This window comes from Halichoeres trimaculatus, unplaced genomic scaffold, assembly GCF_033239565.1.
Source record: "Halichoeres trimaculatus isolate MK-OKI-2021-1 unplaced genomic scaffold, fHalTri1.1 fHalTri1_scaffold_22, whole genome shotgun sequence".
Taxonomy (NCBI): domain Eukaryota; kingdom Metazoa; phylum Chordata; class Actinopteri; order Labriformes; family Labridae; genus Halichoeres; species Halichoeres trimaculatus.
The window spans coordinates 12,354,968-12,374,018 of NW_027437200.1; the positions used below are offsets into that span (position 1 = coordinate 12,354,968).

The window sequence follows — 19,051 nt, forward strand, 5'->3', positions numbered from 1 at the left end:
CTTATTGCTTAGTTAGCCCTGTCTAACAAAGATGCACGGACCCACTGATGCTGATGATGAAGTACATTCACATTATTGTGCACACAGAAAGCATGAAACTGAATCATTCTGCCCAACGGATCTCCTGTTGATTGTCCTTTTGTCACCAATATCCGATCAAACGTTTTGAGCCAGTATCACATCGATATCTTATACCAGGATCAATGCATCTTTGAAAGCAAAATGCCATATTCATAGCATCTCATTTCTCCTGGCAGGAACTCTGACATACGAGGTGCTGAGCACATGTGCTATCGTTACTACTACTATTATAGTAGACTTAATGTGTTGTTTTCATTCAAAAGTTAGAAGAAAATAAAGATTTTAGGGACAATAACAATGGAATTTCTGCTGAGCCAACACCTCTGTCCATGTGCATATCCTGTTAACATGACTAACACATTAACATTAGAAAGTCAAGGAGAATCTTGTAACTCAGCCAAAAAAAGCAGCATGCTCCTCTAACCCTTGTACTTTGGTGTGTTTTTGACATCTTTTTCCTGCAGGCTTGCGTCTGCACTGGTTTAGACTCAGCTGGTTAGTAAGGGTAATGAGTTTGCCCTCGCTCCCTTCTCCTCGCAGTGGAAAGAATTCTCTGTGTCCGCCGGGCTGTCACGCTCCAGGAGGGAGGCAGTCTTGTGACGTTTCTGCTGAGCCTAACCTCGCTGGTCTGAGCTGCCTCTCATCATCCAACCAACCCCCTGGCTGGTTTTACTGTAGAGAGTGACATTTAGAGCAAACCTTTACTACGTTTGCCCTACTTTCTCATCAGGTTGTGGAAAGGGCGGCCTACCTGTCGCCGTTGGCTGTGCAGGAAGCAGCTGCTTTTGTCGCAGGGTTCAGCAAACACTGAAAGTGTGTCACTCACTCTTGAAGGCACACCTGCCTCTTCAGTCACATGCATCCACCTCTTTAAAGAGTAACTACGAACCCCTAGAGAGCCAGGAAGGAAAAACAGAGATTTTCAGCTTCATTCATTTGGACTGGTGCCATCTCTCCATTGAGTGCTCGTGGCCGCTGGTTGGTACCAGCAGCTTTGATGCTATCTTAACAAAACATTAATGGTAGACGTCTGTTAGAGTGCTGCAGGAAGAAGAGTTCTGAAAATGACCTTTTGAGAAAAAAATCTAAATGCTTACAGGATATGGCTTTTTATTTCATGTTTCTAATCATTATTTCTAATTCCATACTACATTTCATGTTCAGACATTACACAGTCTGGAAAGCTTATGCTGTTTGGCGTATGTGGAACTGTACATCCAGAGTGAATTCAGAGGAAACCTGACAAATTCTTTTCATTGCAGTGCTTCCTCCGCTTGCTCGGCTCAAAGTGAGGGCTTCACAAAAACTGCTCCCCCTGGTGACTGACTGCAGTATAGGTTGAAAATACGGCTTTCCAGCCATTCCAGATGGGCTGTGGTCAAACTTTAAAAAATTAATACACCACCTGTCTTGTATTCAAGTCCTCTTTTTTTCTAAAAAGTTTCATTTTCATTAGTTATCCAAGGTTAAAAACGAGGCTTTATGTAACATTTAATGATGACTGACAGCTGCCGTTCTCGTGTATTTTTTTTCGGGGATTGTAAAATATGTCGGGAGGTGCAGTTTGAGCTCAAGAGTGAGAGCTCCTTCTGATAAATGTCCTCTCTTTTCTAAAGTTAGGGGAGTTTTGACACTAGTTTGTGACTCAGATCCTGAAAAACTGTCCGTAACAGAGAGTGAAGGAGACTCACTAGATCACGTTATCAGACGCTAAACTCCGGGAGCTGTCAGGCTGTCCAAGCCGGAGATGCAGAGCCTCCGTCAGCGCACAGCGCTCTCTGGGAGTGGAGATTTTTCCTCATCAATATTTCTCACGTATGAACTTAGTGATCTTTTCCCATAAAAGTATCCAATAACACAGCACCTCACGCTGTGAACTGAAGTTAATAATGAGTATTACCCCTTGGTATTTGATTTCACCATGTGACAACGACAATAAAAACAATAATATGATGCGTCGATAAAATTTGCGTCGATGAATTTTTATCGTCGACGTAGTCGATTATGTAGACTAACCGTTGCAGCCCTAAAGTACAGTCTTAGATCAGGACTCGGAATCAGCAGATAACGAATACCAAAAACTCAGCACAGTATAAAGGCCAAAAATGCTGACTGGGACATCCCAAGAGTAGGTTGTAAAAATTAGGGCCACTGGTCCAATGAGGAGCTGCTGAGCAGTTGTGTTGCTGAAATAAACTAGAACACAAAGTGAAACTTGGCTCAGAGTTATTTGCTGTAACTTTTGTCTATTTTAAGCAGGACAGCCCATGTCTGAGAGAAATGAACCAAATCAAACATGATCTTTTCCATTCGTTATCTGGTGTTTCTGCAGCTGGATATCTATCTTAAAAAAGGGCATTAAAGGTTTTAGTTAGTCTCCAACTCAAGTTTAATCCAGCATTTTACCAGTGTACTAAAACTGAGCAGCCATTGATCAATGAAGAGGATCCAGGAACAGAGTTCACTCTTAGTTTTCTTCCTTTGTTTGGGCAGAGAAGAGTGAGCTAGCTCTTGTTAGCATTCAGATATGATATTGGCAGGCTATCACACAAAGCTCAGGCCTATCTCAAGCCAAAGCACTGATAGACGGTTCATGTTCTACCTCTGATGAACTCTGAAGAGCAAATATTGAGCAGCTGAGTACTCCTGTCTTTATGAGTGAACTTGAATATATTTTTAGTCAGCTTGATGAAGTTATAAACAGAAGGGCTAAGACGAGTTTAGCAGCCAGGCTCATCACATCATTACAGACCACATTTAAAGCCGACTGTGTGCACACAAACTGTAGTTTTCAGTGCATGAATCCAGTTTGATTTCACCTGAACTGACTGATCTGAACTCATCTCAACCTCAATCCCGTGCTCTAAACCAGAGCGAGCCCAGTTTTGCCTGTGGTCGTTGCCTTGTAAAACAGAGGTTTAGTCACCTCATTGGCACCTTCCACCGAGTCTGGCCTTCACTGCCGACAGCACGCTGTGATGACAGGTGGCAGACAGCGCCACTTTGCCCTGCAGATCCTCCAAAGCCTGCAGACACAAAGTGGCACTTGAGGTAGACACTTCAGGGCTGCACAAGCTGACACAGTGGCTTGCACAGTCACTAACCTGTTCAAAAAGAGAGGTTTATTTGTAGGATTAGCTCAGTTTATGTTAAACTTTAGGTCCGCCTGCTTTCTCCTATCATCCCTGCATCTGCACACACTGACATCAGGACTTCTGCTCTATTTTTGCTCTGTCTGAGTAACAATACATGACGTCTGTGTATGTCACTCTCAGCTGCTGTTTCAGACGAGCCGTGAGTGGACGTGCATGGCTGGGCTCCTGCTGAAATAATCGAGCACTGTCTGTTGTCCAGCATTACACACAAACAGTCAGATTTGTGCATGCTTGGGCATACACACACGCAGGCAGACTCTTTTTACCCCAGGGGAACGAGCCTCCAGGCTCTTTTGTGTGAACGGGATGAGATCATTGTGGGGCAGATCATGGGGGGATGGAGAACGGGGTTCCTCTGTGTGCACTTAAAAAGAAATCTTTCTCTCTGAAATCTCTTTGTCCTTTTTTTTCTTTCCATTTCATTGTATTTTGAATTTTGAGTTTGTGTTAAACCAGTCTTGAGTAGTTTGACCTCCTTGGTTTTATTAATGACAGCTGAAGTTTTCCTCTACCCTTCGAGGTTGTCAGGCTACAACCTTTTGGCACATTTGCAAGCAAGTTCAGACCAGTGCCTCTGACAAGGAGGAAGATTTTCCAGTCCACTGCAATCTGGGGCCGTTTGGATTGACCCACCCAGGGTTTTAGAGAAAGGAGGGATCACACGTTGAATCTGATCCCTGGTTAAAGCCTGTTCTTTACAAGAGTTAAGGTCTGTTGTTGATATATTGAAAGCACACATTTTTCTGAGGTGATCAGGTGAAAGAACTGGTCGCAGACTTTGGCTCTGGATGTGTTACTTGTTTGTAGGCCTGTCACAATAATCAATAAATCAATTAACCGAATGATAAATAAAATCGTCCTCAGTAAGTTTGCCAGCCTCGATAAACTGACACGTGCATGCGTGTGTGTTTTCCTCCTCTCTTTCGACCAAAGACGCTGAATGAGAAGATGGCTCACTACGTCTATCTTTCCTAACATCGGGGTGCATAGGTTCTATAGCGGATTTAGCGGATTTATAGCGGAGTGAGCATCTGTCAAAAATGCGATCTTTGGGGTGAAGACGGGGCTGCTCTTGCGTACACACGGAGAGAGCTGAAGCGAGCGTCCTGAGGGGTAAGGAGGAAACACACGCTAATAGGAGTGATGGCACGAGAGATACGGTTCTTAAGCCGCCTGCCACAGTCCCAGTGTGGGAATATTTTGATTTTTATCAGAATGAACAAAGTGTGAGCTCATGAACACCAACGAGCTGATATGTCGCATTTGTTTGAAAATAGTGGCGACGAAGAAGAAAAAGAAGGGGAGGTGCAGCGGAGCCTTGCTCTTTGACAATCCACTCTTACTGAGGCTTTTGGTCTGTAAAGTAAATAGAAATAAAAGCGCCAAATGGTGGGTGCTCAAAGACAGCTACATTGCCAAAGAAATGCAGCCCTTCAATACGGTTGAAAGCCAGAAATGTTAAAAATGTTTGACAGACAGTACGGATTGACTGGGAAAAAGTAAATGTAACAAACAATTCAGGAACTATATAAACTCTTGTTTAGGCTATAGTTTTTATTGTTGTGGGGGGTTTTTTTGAGTTTTGTTTTTTCTTTAGAGACAGGGTCTATGTTTTATTGTTTTTGATTAGTATTAATTATTTTCATTGACATGTGTTTTTTTTCTAAAAGAGAGTCCATTTCATTTTCATTTTATTTTTTTCTCTTTCTTGTTTGTTAAATTTATTATATTTTTTGTTTAAAAGATCCTGACCTTTTAATGACAGTTAAATACTCTTAAGAAATTAAAGTTTCTTGCTTTTGATATGGTGTACTCACTTTATTATCCCATTTATCAAAATTACATCAATGAAAAAATGGAAAAAAAATCAAAATAATATTGACAATAATATCGTTTATCAGCAATAATATTTTGGAAAATTATTGTCTAGCAAAATTTGTTATTGTGACAGGCCTACTTGTTGGGTTTTGAGCACCCCCCAAAACAGTTTTATAATATCTGAAATAAAGTGTTGTTGTAATATCTGATGGCATATCAGATCTGACTGCTGAATCTGCTGACTGTCTCTCAACAAAATGTTCATCTGTTGCTCCACTTTTGCACTTAGTATTCGCCAATACACCAGATGATCGGTGGAGATCTCCCAAAAGCGGCTTCTAGACAAGACAGTCATAGCGCCATCTACAGGCCTGGCGTGCTTACTACAGCATTTTCAGTCCCTTGGTGTTTCGGTGTAAACACAGACTTTTGTCACTGCGTTTTAGCGTTTTCAGATGAAACATTGTTGTGCAATCGGGGCCTCAGTTGGTTGAGTCATTGAACTCATAAATTAATGTGGCAAGTGTCGCACCTTGTATAAATACTCAGCAAGGGGCTGCAGGAAGTGATACAAAACCCACTTTGTTGAACACAGAGGTCGTAAACTTTTTAAAAATTATTCCCACTTTGAACACAAAACTGCCAGTATCCCAGTATGAAGGTACCTGTTGGTATTGTTTTTTTAATTTTTTATTTCAGGAGAAATTAAATCTATCTTAAATTTGTCAATATTTCCAGGGATAAGTTACAGAGACAGAGGCAGTTGGACTGTGATTTAGATCGGCCTGTAATAAATATTAGCCAGTTTGGTGGGTCTGTAATGGTCGTAGACACTGTGAAGACCTTCAATGAGATCTTGACCAATCAGTCGTGATTCTTCTTTTGGAGACGCCCTTTTTTGTTACCACCATCACAAACTGTTCTGCAGATATGACCCCTGCCGTGAACTTTTCTCTTGAAATCAGATGAATGCATTGGAGATCTTTGAAATGAACTTGAACCTTTAAAAATATGAAGTATAATGTACAAGTGACAGAACTTTGTAAAATCTACTTTATTCCTGCTGTTTCTCTGAATTCTCACACACTATACTCTATCCTCACACATCATCATGCCGTCCTCGTGTTATCATTTTCAGAGTGAGTGATGATCCTCAGACAGACTGTCAGTGCTCGTAAACATGCACATCATTTTGTTTACTGGGAAGATATTTCATACTGATTCCAGGAGTGTGTACAAAGTCCTTTTTGTTTCTGTTTGACTGGGATGTAGCTAGAAGACCTATCTGAGTTCACATGACTGTGGTTTAAGTCAGAACTGGGCAACAATGATTAAATCTTCCGTTAACATGAGGACAATCAATAAACCAGAAAAAAGGAAAACAAGACACAGGCTTTTTGAGGATGTCAGAAAATCTGTCTGAAAAACCCAAACAGATAAAGAATCCGCTGCCTCATCACCCTGCATGACACACTATAGTATAGGCAAGTAAAGTTACGCAAGTGGTTGGTGACTTGATGAAACATTGAGTTGGTAGAGAATTCATTGTAAACATGAGAGAAATTTGGGTTTGATTTTACAGATTCACATAAAATCAAACAGTGCCACATTTTAGTGCCTAAACTCATCCTTGTGACTGTGAGGGAGTGGAAAAACTGTGAATTTTCTATGCTGGAAATGAACACGGCGTTGCAAGTTTATATACTGAGAAATAAATATGTTAAATTGAGAGACTTTGAGACTTTATTATTAAACAAATTGGTTTTTATTGCCAGATAAACACACACAGAAATTGGTACAGTTGCGTATGGATACCAGGTACCAGGCATCGGTACCCATCCCTATTGGAAACTAGGGGTGGAAGAAAATATTCAAAAATCGGCATATTGGAATTTCTTGTTTGACAATATCAAAATTTGGATTCTTTGTCCAATTTTTTTTTTTCAAATTCAAATTCTTAGTATCAGTCTTTGTTTATAAACTGGATTGAAAAAGTTACCACTTTTCTTCAACAGAGGGCAAAATGTTTCTCTCTTACTCATGTGATGTGCATTTTATGAGCTTCTATACATGGACTGTAAAAAAAAAAGGACTTCATCTTGCTCGGCTTGAAGTGAGGTTGCCACAAAAACTGCTCCCCCTGGTGGCTGGCTGCAGTATAGGTAAAAAAATCCAACTCTCCAGTCATTCCAGATGGGCTGTGTTCAAACTTAAAAAAATTAATTCACCTCGTAGAAATGTTTCTCACGTCTATTGATGATTGTGATTTGAAGATACCATGTGGCTGCCTTGTATTATAGTCCTCTTTTTTCTGAAAAGTTTCATTTCATTAATTATCAGAGGTTAAAAACATAGTCAAAAAGTCAAGTTTAAAGATGATTGACAGCTGCCGTTCTCCTGTATTTTTTTCCGGGGTTGTAAAATATATCAGGAGTAAGAGTCAAGAAGTGATTAGACTCTCAAAAGAAAAAACAGTATTATTTTTGTCACCAAGCTCCACTCAGATTCTCCCAGAATCCCTCACAGTCTCTACTGAACAGACTTAGGCTGCACAATTGCTACAATGGCTGTGCCTGTGACGGGGGAATTTAGGCTTCAAAACTGTACAATGGTAAATGGCGGGGCCACACTGTCCACTCTATATACAGTCTATGCTCCTATACAGTCTGTAGACATTATCATTATTATTTAACTTTTTCACATGGTCTGGTGTTAAAAAAGCAAATTGAAACTTGCAAAACAGTAAATATCGAAGAATCACAATTTAAATTGAATTACCACCTCGAAAATTGTACTAGAATCGAAACGTGAGAATAGCATATCGACCCAGCCCTAGTGGAAACAGTAACAAAATCAGGGTTTACAGTACCAAAACTGTACTTAACCAAACCAGACCACTTGGTGGAGAAATGCTCCCGAAGTGTCACTATTAGTTAGTTACCAACACCAGAATAAATGGTAAGCAGCATGTCAAAATTTCTTGATGAATAAAAGATTAAAAAAGTTTGATCTAACATACTTTTACACTGGCAGAAACTTTTTGAAGCTGATTCCAAATGTTTTAAAATGTGCTTTTTTCTAATTCTACGTTGAAAGTGAAAGTGTGTAGACTTGTCTGTTTCAAGGCCAGTGCTGTGGGGAAGCCAGGAGCTACTCTCAGAGTAACCGGTCAGGTTGCTAGTCCTCTGCAGCCTCAGTGTATTTTGGTCATGACTTGTAGTGACGCTTGTCCAAAAGGGGCAGCCCAGACAAAGAGCACGACACTCGATCATCTGGCTCTGCGGTAACAGAGGAACAGGTTTTTTAAAAACCAGGAGGGAGGGGCAGAGCGCAACCTTCAGAGGCCGCTCAGAGCTCCAGTTACAACCGTTGACTTAATACAGTGGAAATTTAATGGACCGGTTTTGCCTGCCAGTTTGACTCAGTCATTTTACCATCTGACCTGAGAAGCTGCACTATTTTTTGCCCTGAGCTCTAAAAGTTCCTGCATATTTTTTTCCACCCTGCATGCTGTCACAAGTGCTGAACAAGAAAGACAGAAAATCCTCTATAAAATGTGCCGTTCCCTTCTGTTTACAATAGCTGTAAAGCTTTTAGCCTAATCAACGCTCCACACCAGAGAGATTTATGGCTGCTACCATGTTTTATTTGCTCAACAGACATAAAACTCGACAATAAAAAAGCTGTTTCTTCCATTTCACATCAAAAACCCAGACAGTGGACTTAATATGGACGTGGCAGACTCCAGAGAGCATGTCAGCTATTCTACATGTCCTCTTGAAAGACTTGGAGATCAATTTCCCTCTGATGGCGTAACACTAGTCGCAGCTCAGGGTCGTCCTGCTTGGCATTGTAAGGGTTGTGTTACCATGGCAGCAGCGATGTTTGTCTATCATAGGGTGTCACAAAGAGATATTTGTATAGTTGTGGTGGCACAGAGGGACTGATACAGGCTGTGTCCACTCTTGGGTATGAGTGCAGGGTGCTATTATGACTCATTGTGGTCTCGGTGTTGTGTGGCTCTGTGTTATCTGCATGAAGCTTCAGAAATAACATATGAAGGCCAAATGTGTTTATTTTTAATGTGTTTAAGGTGACAGTTCTCATTTTATTGTTTAGAAGTGATCAGACAAACAAATCAAGTTGACTAATTGAACTTGAAACTGATTTTTGGTTATGAGGACAATATCATAGACACAGTGATGTAAAGCCTCTTTGAACTGTTGATTGGAAAGTCCCTGAAATATCCTTTCACGTCACATAAACCAGCCTGTGATGACAAATAGAGATTTGACTGTTTAATTTCTCAGTCTCCACTTTTGATGATATGAGAATCTGTGAGTATTTCAGCTTTTTGAAATGATCTTATTCCACAAAGAGTCCACACCAAATAAGGGAAAAGTTACGGTAACTCTCAAAAAGTAAATTTACTGCCCTCTGTTGCACACACATTGATTCATCCGGCATGCTGACAATTCTGTTAGCTTTGAAAGACCAATAAGGACTTGACAAATCCTGGTGTTCCCTTGGGTAATGTTTGTTTTCCTTTTTCTCTTTTGAACATCTCTATGTTCCCAGCTGTGACACTTTGTGTGGGTCTGGGACCAAACTTTGGGGAAGCTGTATGACTAACAGCCTTGATGTTTTTAGACCAGAGGTATTATTTATGTGCATATTACTGCTAGGATCTAAATGAAAAAGGCTTGAATGTGCATGTTGCTAAAGTAAATCAACACTCCATCAAAACAGGGATGTCCAATGAAAAAAAAAATGATGTGCACACAATCTGCTCCTTATCAACCAAAAAGACTCATGCACATTGAGTTTTCAACCAAGCTGGATTTAAGTGATACAAACAGCTTTTATTCTAACCTTTTTCCCCAGACAGTAACTCTGAAATAAAGTCAAAGAAGAGAGAGAAACTTTTCTCACTGTGACATCCAGAGTCAATAAATTTCCTTTCCTTCCTCCCTCTTTGAAAAGTCACTTCTCTCCTCAGGCTGTCTTTTACTTTACAGCATGTAAAAACTTGCCTTATTACTCCAAGTCTTTTAAAGCGCCCATAACTAATATTTTTATATTAACAATGGATGAAATGACTGTGTGTAATGTGAAAGGGATTACACCGAGAATTATCAGATGACTTAGCTTTTCCCCATAGCCATACAAAGCTCCACAGCCCTTTTTCAGTTGGTTGTTCTGGTTTGCTGTTTCTCTGTAGTCTCTGTTGTTTTACTTGGTGACTTGAATTCTTTACTCTGTCAAAAGTTGGCAGGTCAGTGGTCAAAGAGGAGTGGAGTTTGTCGTGTTATTTAGGGACCAAAAGAATCCAAATTTTTAGGCTGTGAATAGTGAAATTATGTTCATACATGATGTTCCAACATGTCTGCTGGATGTGTACCAGCTGCTGTTTGCTCAGTTAATGCCGTACATCAAACAGTAGTTGAGTATTTGACAGTGTGCCATCTTCTGTGAATCAGCAACTGAATCAGAACAGAAAACTGAAACAAGTTGGAGAAAATTATGATAATTGTTATGATGGAGTTAACAGAGGGATATCAGGCTAAAGTTTATAAACCCTTATAATTGAGTAGAGGTGGGAGAAAAAATTGAAAATCAGTATATTATGATTTTTTTTGTTTGACAATATCAAAATTGGGATTCTTTGTCAAAAATGTTTTTTTTTTTCAATTTCAAATTCTTCATTTCAGTCTTTGTTTATAAACTGGATTGGAAAAAGTTACCACTTTTCTCCAGCAGGGGGTGAAATGTTTCTCTCTGACTCACATGATGTGCATTTTATGGGAAATATGGCTCCTGTTATAGTCAGTAGACGTTATCATCGTCATTTATTTTTTTCACATAGTCTTGGGTGTTAAAAAAGATAACTAACCAAAAATCGTAAAAAATGAAGAATCGCAATTTATATTGAATCAACACCTCAAAAATCGTAATAGAATCAAATAGCAAGAATAGCATATCACCCCAGCCCTATAAGTGAGTACTATAACATAGCAACACAGACTACAGTTTTAATGTTTGTGATTATAGTGGTTGATAGTTATAAAAGCGTTTAACAACTAGTGGTTGTGCCAATACATCAAACTGACGTCAGTTTTGGTTTAGCAAAAAACAAGAAGAACCCTGTTTTTCTGAACATGTTCAACAGAGAGTTTGCTGACAAACATGTTAAAAAATACGTTTTAGCAAATATAGTCTGAAAAAAACAGCCCTTTTGTTTGGAACTGTGTTTTGACCAATGTGTTGTAACTAAAATACAGACAAATCTGCAATTTTTCTTTAGAGCTGTGTGCCCTAACATTACCTGATGGCTCTGATCATAAAAGAAGAGCTCTTTCCTGGAGGACTTAGCAATGAGCCATTGTATCACAAAAAGCAACATCTGGTTTCATTTTGTCTTTAGTAAATGGGAACAAAGTTTCAGTGATTCTCAGAGTGAGTAAATGTTCTACTTTGAGAGGGTAATAACACGATAGTTTCCCTGGAAGAAGTAATCAGAGATGATATATCAAAATGTTCTGATACTACCTTGGTAACAATCAAAACGACTAATGCCATAAAATGACCATTTGTTTAAACTAGTTTTTGATCACGGGAATATACCCCAGGTCAAGATAAACCAAGCTCATACCTTTCCCAGGTTTTTATCCTGACTCTCCAAAGAATTCAAGAAATGACCTTCATATCCCCTTTCTTCATTGATGCACTTTTATAGTCATTTTTTGTAGTTGGAAACTCACGCTCATTCATCCCCTGCTCAGATAACATGACGTATAAGGGTATTGTTTTTGCTGCCTGAGGCTTGTGTTGATACAGTAGCGTGCTCTGCCCTTCGGTTTGAGTGTTTTCCCGACATTGTTTTAAAGAGGAATGAAAAAATGGGGCCATTCTCTGGGCACATATCCAGCTTACATTCTTCAAAGGTACCTGTCAAGAGTATAGAGCTGGCAGTTTATTTGAAGTAATCAACTTTGGCTTGTTCACATAGGCGACGTGCCAAGTTTATTGCTAAAAGGCAGAGAGAGGTTTATGGTTTAATGAGATTTGGGTGACTCTACCAGTGCTGAAGAGGTCTACTCTCTAAGATTGTTGCTACCTTGTCTTACATCTCAAACATGTTTGTTTCTTCTGTCCTCTGAAGTTTTTGATAAGTGAAGTCCAGAGCATAAATGAAATGACCACAATGTTTGCGTCATGAGGTCCACAGCTCTGTTCCTGTCCTCTGCTTACAGAGATGCTTTATTTCCCTTCTGGTCACAGCTGACTCACCCAGCTGGAAAAATTGAACTTCCTGTAGAAGTCTGAACTACTCTTTGGATGTCAATGTTGCTTCAAGTTTTTCTTCGACTTAACGAGACTTTTTGAATCTTCTGTTGTTGTTTGTCGGCCCCAAAGAGTCAGGTGTTTTTCTTTGGGCTGGGAGTGTTGCTTCTTATTACCATAGAGTACTAAATATAAATGATGCAGCAATTTAACTTGTATATTTTCCTAACTTAAACACAAAAAACCTTTATGTTCCTTATACCTTCTGGAAGCTTTTGATGAGAAACCAAATCCCCAAACATTCTTTATATTGCAAAAGACACACATATACACTGTTATTTATTCTCCATGTGTGATGCTGTTTGGGTTTCAGTCAACCTCTGGCTGAATTTGCAAACTTAAAGTGTCTCTATTCAATTTAAAATATCCTTTATTTGTATTTTATCACTGGTGGTTGAGTTGATAGTCTTGTCCCAAATTTTAGCTGGGTAACATGATCACAAACTTTTTGAATTTTCTTTATAGACTGCTTTATGTCTCAAAGTCTTTGCAGTCAAAGTTGAATTTTGAACTTTTACTTTTTGACTTTTGTGCTGGTTTGATTTACGCTCTCAGTGGCATTTCCAAGCATTCCTCCAGGCCCTGGCTGCTCTCCCTTGGCTCTCAGTAGCCGCCAGAGCTTTAACTCTCTCCACATAGTTGGAGCAGTGCAGTGATATACAATGACAAGAGTGTTTGTGCATGTCAACAAACCCAGTCCCTTCATTCCCCCTTATTTTTCCTCCAGTTTGAGGTGCTGCTCTCTTAAAGACTCCTTTGAATTCCAGGGTCACAGCATTACTTAGCATTCTGTGTATGTTTGCATGTTTAATCCATCCCACTGTCCTGAGCTAATGTGTAAGAGCTGAGCTTTCCCTAACATACCATGCCTTTCCTGGCAACAGCCTGAAGACTGTTACATGTGTGAAGATCAGGCTGTGCTTTAAACCTCGGCTCTCTTCTGGAAGCTGTGGCATAGGAGGGTGTGTCATCAGCATAACATGAAATCTTCTCCAGTTCAACTTTCCACATTAATCTCTGGTTTCTCACTTCCAGGTACGTCCAGCCATGATCGAAGACAAGGGTCACCGTGTGACCGACTACTTTGTGGTAGCTGGGCTGACAGACAAGTCCAAGCCCCTGGAGCAGGACTTATCAGAGACCAAGTCTGGTGGACCCAAAGCACCCATCACTGATTTAGCTGTCATTAACAAGTCAGCGGGAGAAACGGTACCCGAGGGCTTCACGTGCATCGACAGCACCTACAGCGGCCAGCCAGCTAACCTGAATCATGGCAGTCTTAAGAGCCCAGAGCTGTTTCTGTGCTACAAGAGGAATCGAGGGAAGCCTCCACTCATTGATATTGGGTGAGTCAGCAGTTTGATTAATCAACAGTTTGCCTTGTGAAAAGTCTGTTGGCCTCAAGGGACTGACTCAAAAACGTATCATTGCTTCCTGATTACTGCTAGGTCTTCAACTTTCGTTTGTAGAGGGTGAATGTTAGTGCCAGTTATTTGATTGACAATAAATTAACTTTCATCCAACCAATGAACTCCTCACTCTTGCTGTTCCATTCAACAGAGAACATGTATTTGCTGCTATGATTGAAAAATCAAAACTATATAGTCTCTTATGTGTAGATATTCAACTAGAAAAGCACTCAGAGAGCACAGACCTCCGCCAAGCATATTGTGATTGTCACCAACACTTTAGTCTTACTTTAATGTATACTTCATTCCAGCTGACTGTCTGCTACAATTTGGTGTTAGTTGCAGGTTTGTACAATAATTCGTTAACTGACAGTGTTGAAAATTATGATGACCCAGTACATATTTCTAGGGATGGGTGCCTTTACATTTGAAATGATATAGTACCAATGCCTGGTACCTGGTACTGGTACTCAATGGTTTGTGTTTATGTGGTAAAAAATACAAATTTGTTTAACAATAAAATATATATTTTCAGCATGGAAAATCACCTACTCTTACACTCCCTCCCAGTCACAAGGAAGCATTTTAGGTACCTAAACATGGTGGCTTTTGGTTTTACGTGAATCGGTGTCCGATACTTTTGACAGAATTCGGTCGGTACCTATAAAAGTACATAATTTGGCACCCATCCTTACATATTTCATATTCTGGATCTTAGTATCCAGAATGTTGCCAGGATCTGGATCGTATTTTTACATCTGTCAGAAATTATGTTGACCTTGTCTTGTGTTGTTTTGCAAAGCAATCCAACCATTTATCATGGAGTTTTATACACATATGGTGAAAACAGCCCTATATCACAATGATAAAGAATCCTTAAAGAAATCCTGGATCCAGACAGTGATCTGGGTCACTTTCAAAATTTGATCACTTTTCATCATGCTTTAACTTTTTGAGTTATGTTGTTCACAGACAAACAAAGAAAGAAACAGACAAACTCTCCCATAAACATAACCTCCTTGGCAGAAGTAACAAGTTCCTCATAGTGTCTTACTGCATTGCTAACTGCTCAGTTACACACACATTGATATTCCAGTAAATAAAAACAAATCTGAAAATGACTCTCTGCTTATTACATACCAACATATTTCTAAAGGAAGTAGGTGTGTTTACGTCTTCATTCACTTACATCTGCTGTGTCTTGACCTCCAGGCCACACCTCTTGGCCGTCATCCATGGCTCCAATTTCCCTGCTTCCTACTATTATCGTATAAGAGGTGATTCATTTAATGGTGCTGTGGAAGCCTCGAGCTGCCTCTGCTCCTGCCTCTGTCAAAGCTGTTATCTCAGTTACATGTAGCAATAAACTCTCTAATAAATGCAGTGTTACTGAGAACAATGATGCAACAGCCTGAGGCATTTCCGTGCTCCACACCTTCGTCTTTGTCAAGAACCTCTTTGTGTCCCCCTATCACAAACTGGAGTTTCCAGTTACAAGAGACAACACTCGGCGCACTCGTCTTTCACTCTGTAAGATCCATTTAAAAAGTGTCACGACTGCAACACATTGATCTCATTCTACTTGTTTTGGAGTGATGAACTGATATCAGTGGGATCCCTTTCTGCTAAACATAGCTCTAATAAACTGCAGAACCAAATTCTAAGCCCTGCTGACGTCATTGCACCAAGCATAAACAGAAGATCGTATGTCAAGTAATGTGTCCTTTAAGAGATTGAGTAATCCCTGTTAGTATGTTAGCGAGAGAAGAGAAAGCTTTCATTTTAGGATTTGCTGCCATTGAAAAACAACTTTATGAGGTGTGTTTTTCGTTGGTCAAAGCACAAAACCAGTCCTGTAATTTAATGAGGCTGTTTCCTCAAGCTTCTTCTAAAGTCTTCTATTGAAGCAATGACATAACTATTGGGTGATACTGATTGTTCTAACAATAATATACATACCTCTAGGACAAGGGTCAACATTTTTGGCCGGGCAGACAGAGGTCAGAGTTACATGACTTTTTTTGAGTGCATGCCATTTTTGCAAACTAGTGAACAATATAAAACACAAATCCAGCCTTTCAGAAGAAAATGCTATCCATGATATTCAGAGTGTATTTGAAACATGTTATTGGTGAGTCTCAGTTTCACTGTAGCATCCTGCTACAAGCCACTGAGGTTCCTGTTTGTTAGATGAATCTTTTTTTAAACTGCCATTGTGTCTTGTTTTTTCATCCAGTCCACCAAACAGGAGTGAGTGACAGAAAGTGAGGTGTTTGCATTGGCAGTTAGAAGATTTGGCACACTTTCTATGGATGCAACCCACATACTCCACTTCTTCTCTCTCAAATGCATTTTCCCTCACAAATGTGGCACTGTGTAAAAGAGAACAAGGTTGCTACAACAAAGAAATAATCTACCAAACACAGATGTCTTATTAGTTACATCAAGGTTTGGCTCTAGCTTACTTTGACAGCGCTGGAAAAGAAACTGATTCTCTTGTTATTTATCAGTGAGCATTAGAGATAGACCGATGTGGATTATTTGGGGCCGATACCGATTATTGGTAGGCAAGGAGGCCGATAACTGATATTTGAAGCCGATATTGATTTGCGGTCAAAGTGAAAATATTGGCGTAAAAATTTTGAACAATACAAACTCCAACACTTACCTGCATACAAATGCCTTAAAGCATATGTTTATTAAACAGCTCCCAGGCTCAGCAGCACGTTTTATAAAGTTAAATGAAACTTAAAAAAATGAATAGCTTTAGTTTTCTACAGCAAATAAAGTTTTCAAAAATTTCTATGTAACTGCAATAAAACTGGACAGAATTGAGTTTGTGCTGCCTTTTACAGTCATGTATTGCAGTTGTATTAATTTTTTGTTTGGTTTTACATGACTGATTTTAAATGACCATCCAGGGCTTCCATAGTGTAGACGGAGAAATTCTGAGCAGAGGAGCATCAGAGTCAAAATAACACAGTTTTGAATGGGTTTTGTATCGGCCGTGGGATTAAAAAAAAAAAATGGCCGATCAGCAACCTGAGAAGTGACTATGTTGTTCAGATTAAAAGGGAGGATTTCTTCCCAAGATTTGCTTGCAAACTATCTTTTTCTATTTAACACATTTTCTTAAGGGTTGAAAAATTCTGGGATTTTTTTCAAAGTAGGAAAATTTCCATGAGATTTTTTTTTAAATTCCTGAAAATTAACAGGAATTTTCAGGAATTTATGTTAACTATTTACCTAGTCATATACTCGTATAAATATTAAATACTTTTGTTTGTTTTCAGCAGACATGTATGCAGACATGTCTAATGCAATATTTCTAAATCAAGTTGATAACAAGAAAAAAAATAACATTACTGAGCCAAGCCCCAGTTTGTACATCAGTTCCTGGTGAGTCTTAGTTTCACTGTTAAAGTTAAGTTACTCTGGAGCTCCATGCCTTACAGTGCCTTAACATGTCAGCTCTGCAGGTTTGACCTCACTGATTGGTCAAACAACATACACAGTGATAGAAGTTCATTCACAAAAAATGTGACAAATAGAAAAGATCTTGTGACAAAATACAAAAAGCAGAACTTACTGATGACACTGTTTTGGTTGAGCAACTTCAAACACTGTTAGAAAATGTTTTCTGCTGAGCGGTAACCCCACTGCCCATCCTCTGGTATTCATTCATTGTAAAAATAAATGAAACACTCCCAGGAGCAGATCATTTATTCATCTTCCTGCTTCCCCTGCTGTCATTAAAGCTGCATTCCAAGCTGGCGGGTCCACAGTGTCATGACTCACTGTGCCCGTTCGGACTTTCTTTTTTTTTGTGCCTCAATAAGAATTTGTTGGCAGCAGTCCTCCTGGCCTCTTTAGGTTTGTCCTGCATTCTTTTCAGAATAAATGGAGAGTTTCAGGACTATTGTATCTGCAGCGGCTGCCCTGTTGCTTGCACAAGATTTGAAAAAAAAAAAGTGTTTTGGAGTACTTGGTCCAAAGCAGGCAGTTATCACATCTTTTGGCTTTGTTAGGACCAGGGAGGCCGTCACAGAGCATGCCACCTAAGAAGCCCTGCAGTCATGCAAAAAGAATCCAACACAGGAAGAAACTGATAGCTTTCCTAACTGCTGCTTTTGATTGCACTGGATAGGAGTGTTCTCTGTGTGCAAGTTTGCTTTACTGTCTGGAGCTGAATGAGTCAGCAGGTAATTATGTCTGAATCACATCTCCCATTGATGACAGGCTTCTCATAGAGGCTTCAAAGGCAAACCAGAGCTTAGAGAAGAAAGTCGGTGGTGGTGACCACATGCTGATCATCCCTATGAAACAGGATTAGTCTTCTCATGGAGGATTCAGTTCAGTCTCTTTGATTGTATCTAAGGATAGCACTTATCTCCAGAAATAAATGCTAATTTATGTTTGTGTGAAACAGCATTTCTATGCTCAGTTTGTCCCGGTGTTATACATTTGTGCTTGAAACCGAAACCGTTATAACTAGATTTTATCATTTAAGTTATCTTAAGTTTCTTTTGCGATAAAAGCGAATGTGACATCTGTTTACTTTGTTTTCTAACCCTTTTGAAGAGTTTAAACTTGGTTTTCTCAAACCTTAAAAGGAGATAAGTGTTAGTTATATTAGGGAACAGAAAAATGAACACATGACTCCACTTTTCTTTTCAGCTCAATGGAGCGTCTGAGCGTGTTACACTTGCTGTTTTAAGCAAATACCTTTGACAACCTATTGTACACCACATGCAATAGACTATAAACAAGCACATGAAGCAACTACTCAGCCATGAGAGTGATGTTTTTAGATCTTGGCATTTTCTTCAGACACTTCAGCTAGTTTTTGGTTGAGATTCAGTTAGTGAAAATCAAGGTATGGACGTGTCTGTTGCTTTGTTCCTTTCTTTCTTGATTATTCTGTTGTTTGAATTCTCTGACAAAGCATGACAACAGATTTGTTTTGCTATGATTCGTGGTACTGTCAGGTTTAATCCACTGGATTTCGTTGAAGGTCTTGCTTTTCACGTCTGATATAAGAGGCTTCTTCAAACCCAAGAAATGTCAGAACTGTAACCAAGCCCTGATGCCTCTCGGATTGATTAAAGTCACCATGACCTGGATGACTAATAGTTTTCATACAGGGTTTTCTCAGCTCTCGATATTCCTCGGGCCTTTAGTTCCAGACTGTTTGGCTCATCACTGGGCATGATCTATATTTCAAAAATATGCAATGAGTACTTG

General features: G+C 39.6%; 1 protein-coding gene across 2 annotated transcripts in view; it reads left to right on the top strand.

The window, feature by feature from the left end:
* dennd4c (DENN/MADD domain containing 4C) overlaps positions 1-19,051 on the top strand; it is a 44,280-nt gene that overhangs the window by 3,533 nt on the left and 21,696 nt on the right. For both annotated transcript variants that reach the window (XM_074699132.1, XM_074699133.1), the window contains exon 2: positions 13,434-13,744. In XM_074699132.1, the coding sequence (XP_074555233.1) occupies positions 13,446-13,744 (299 nt within the window). In that variant the 5' untranslated portion in view covers positions 13,434-13,445. The remainder of the gene's footprint in view (positions 1-13,433; positions 13,745-19,051) is intronic.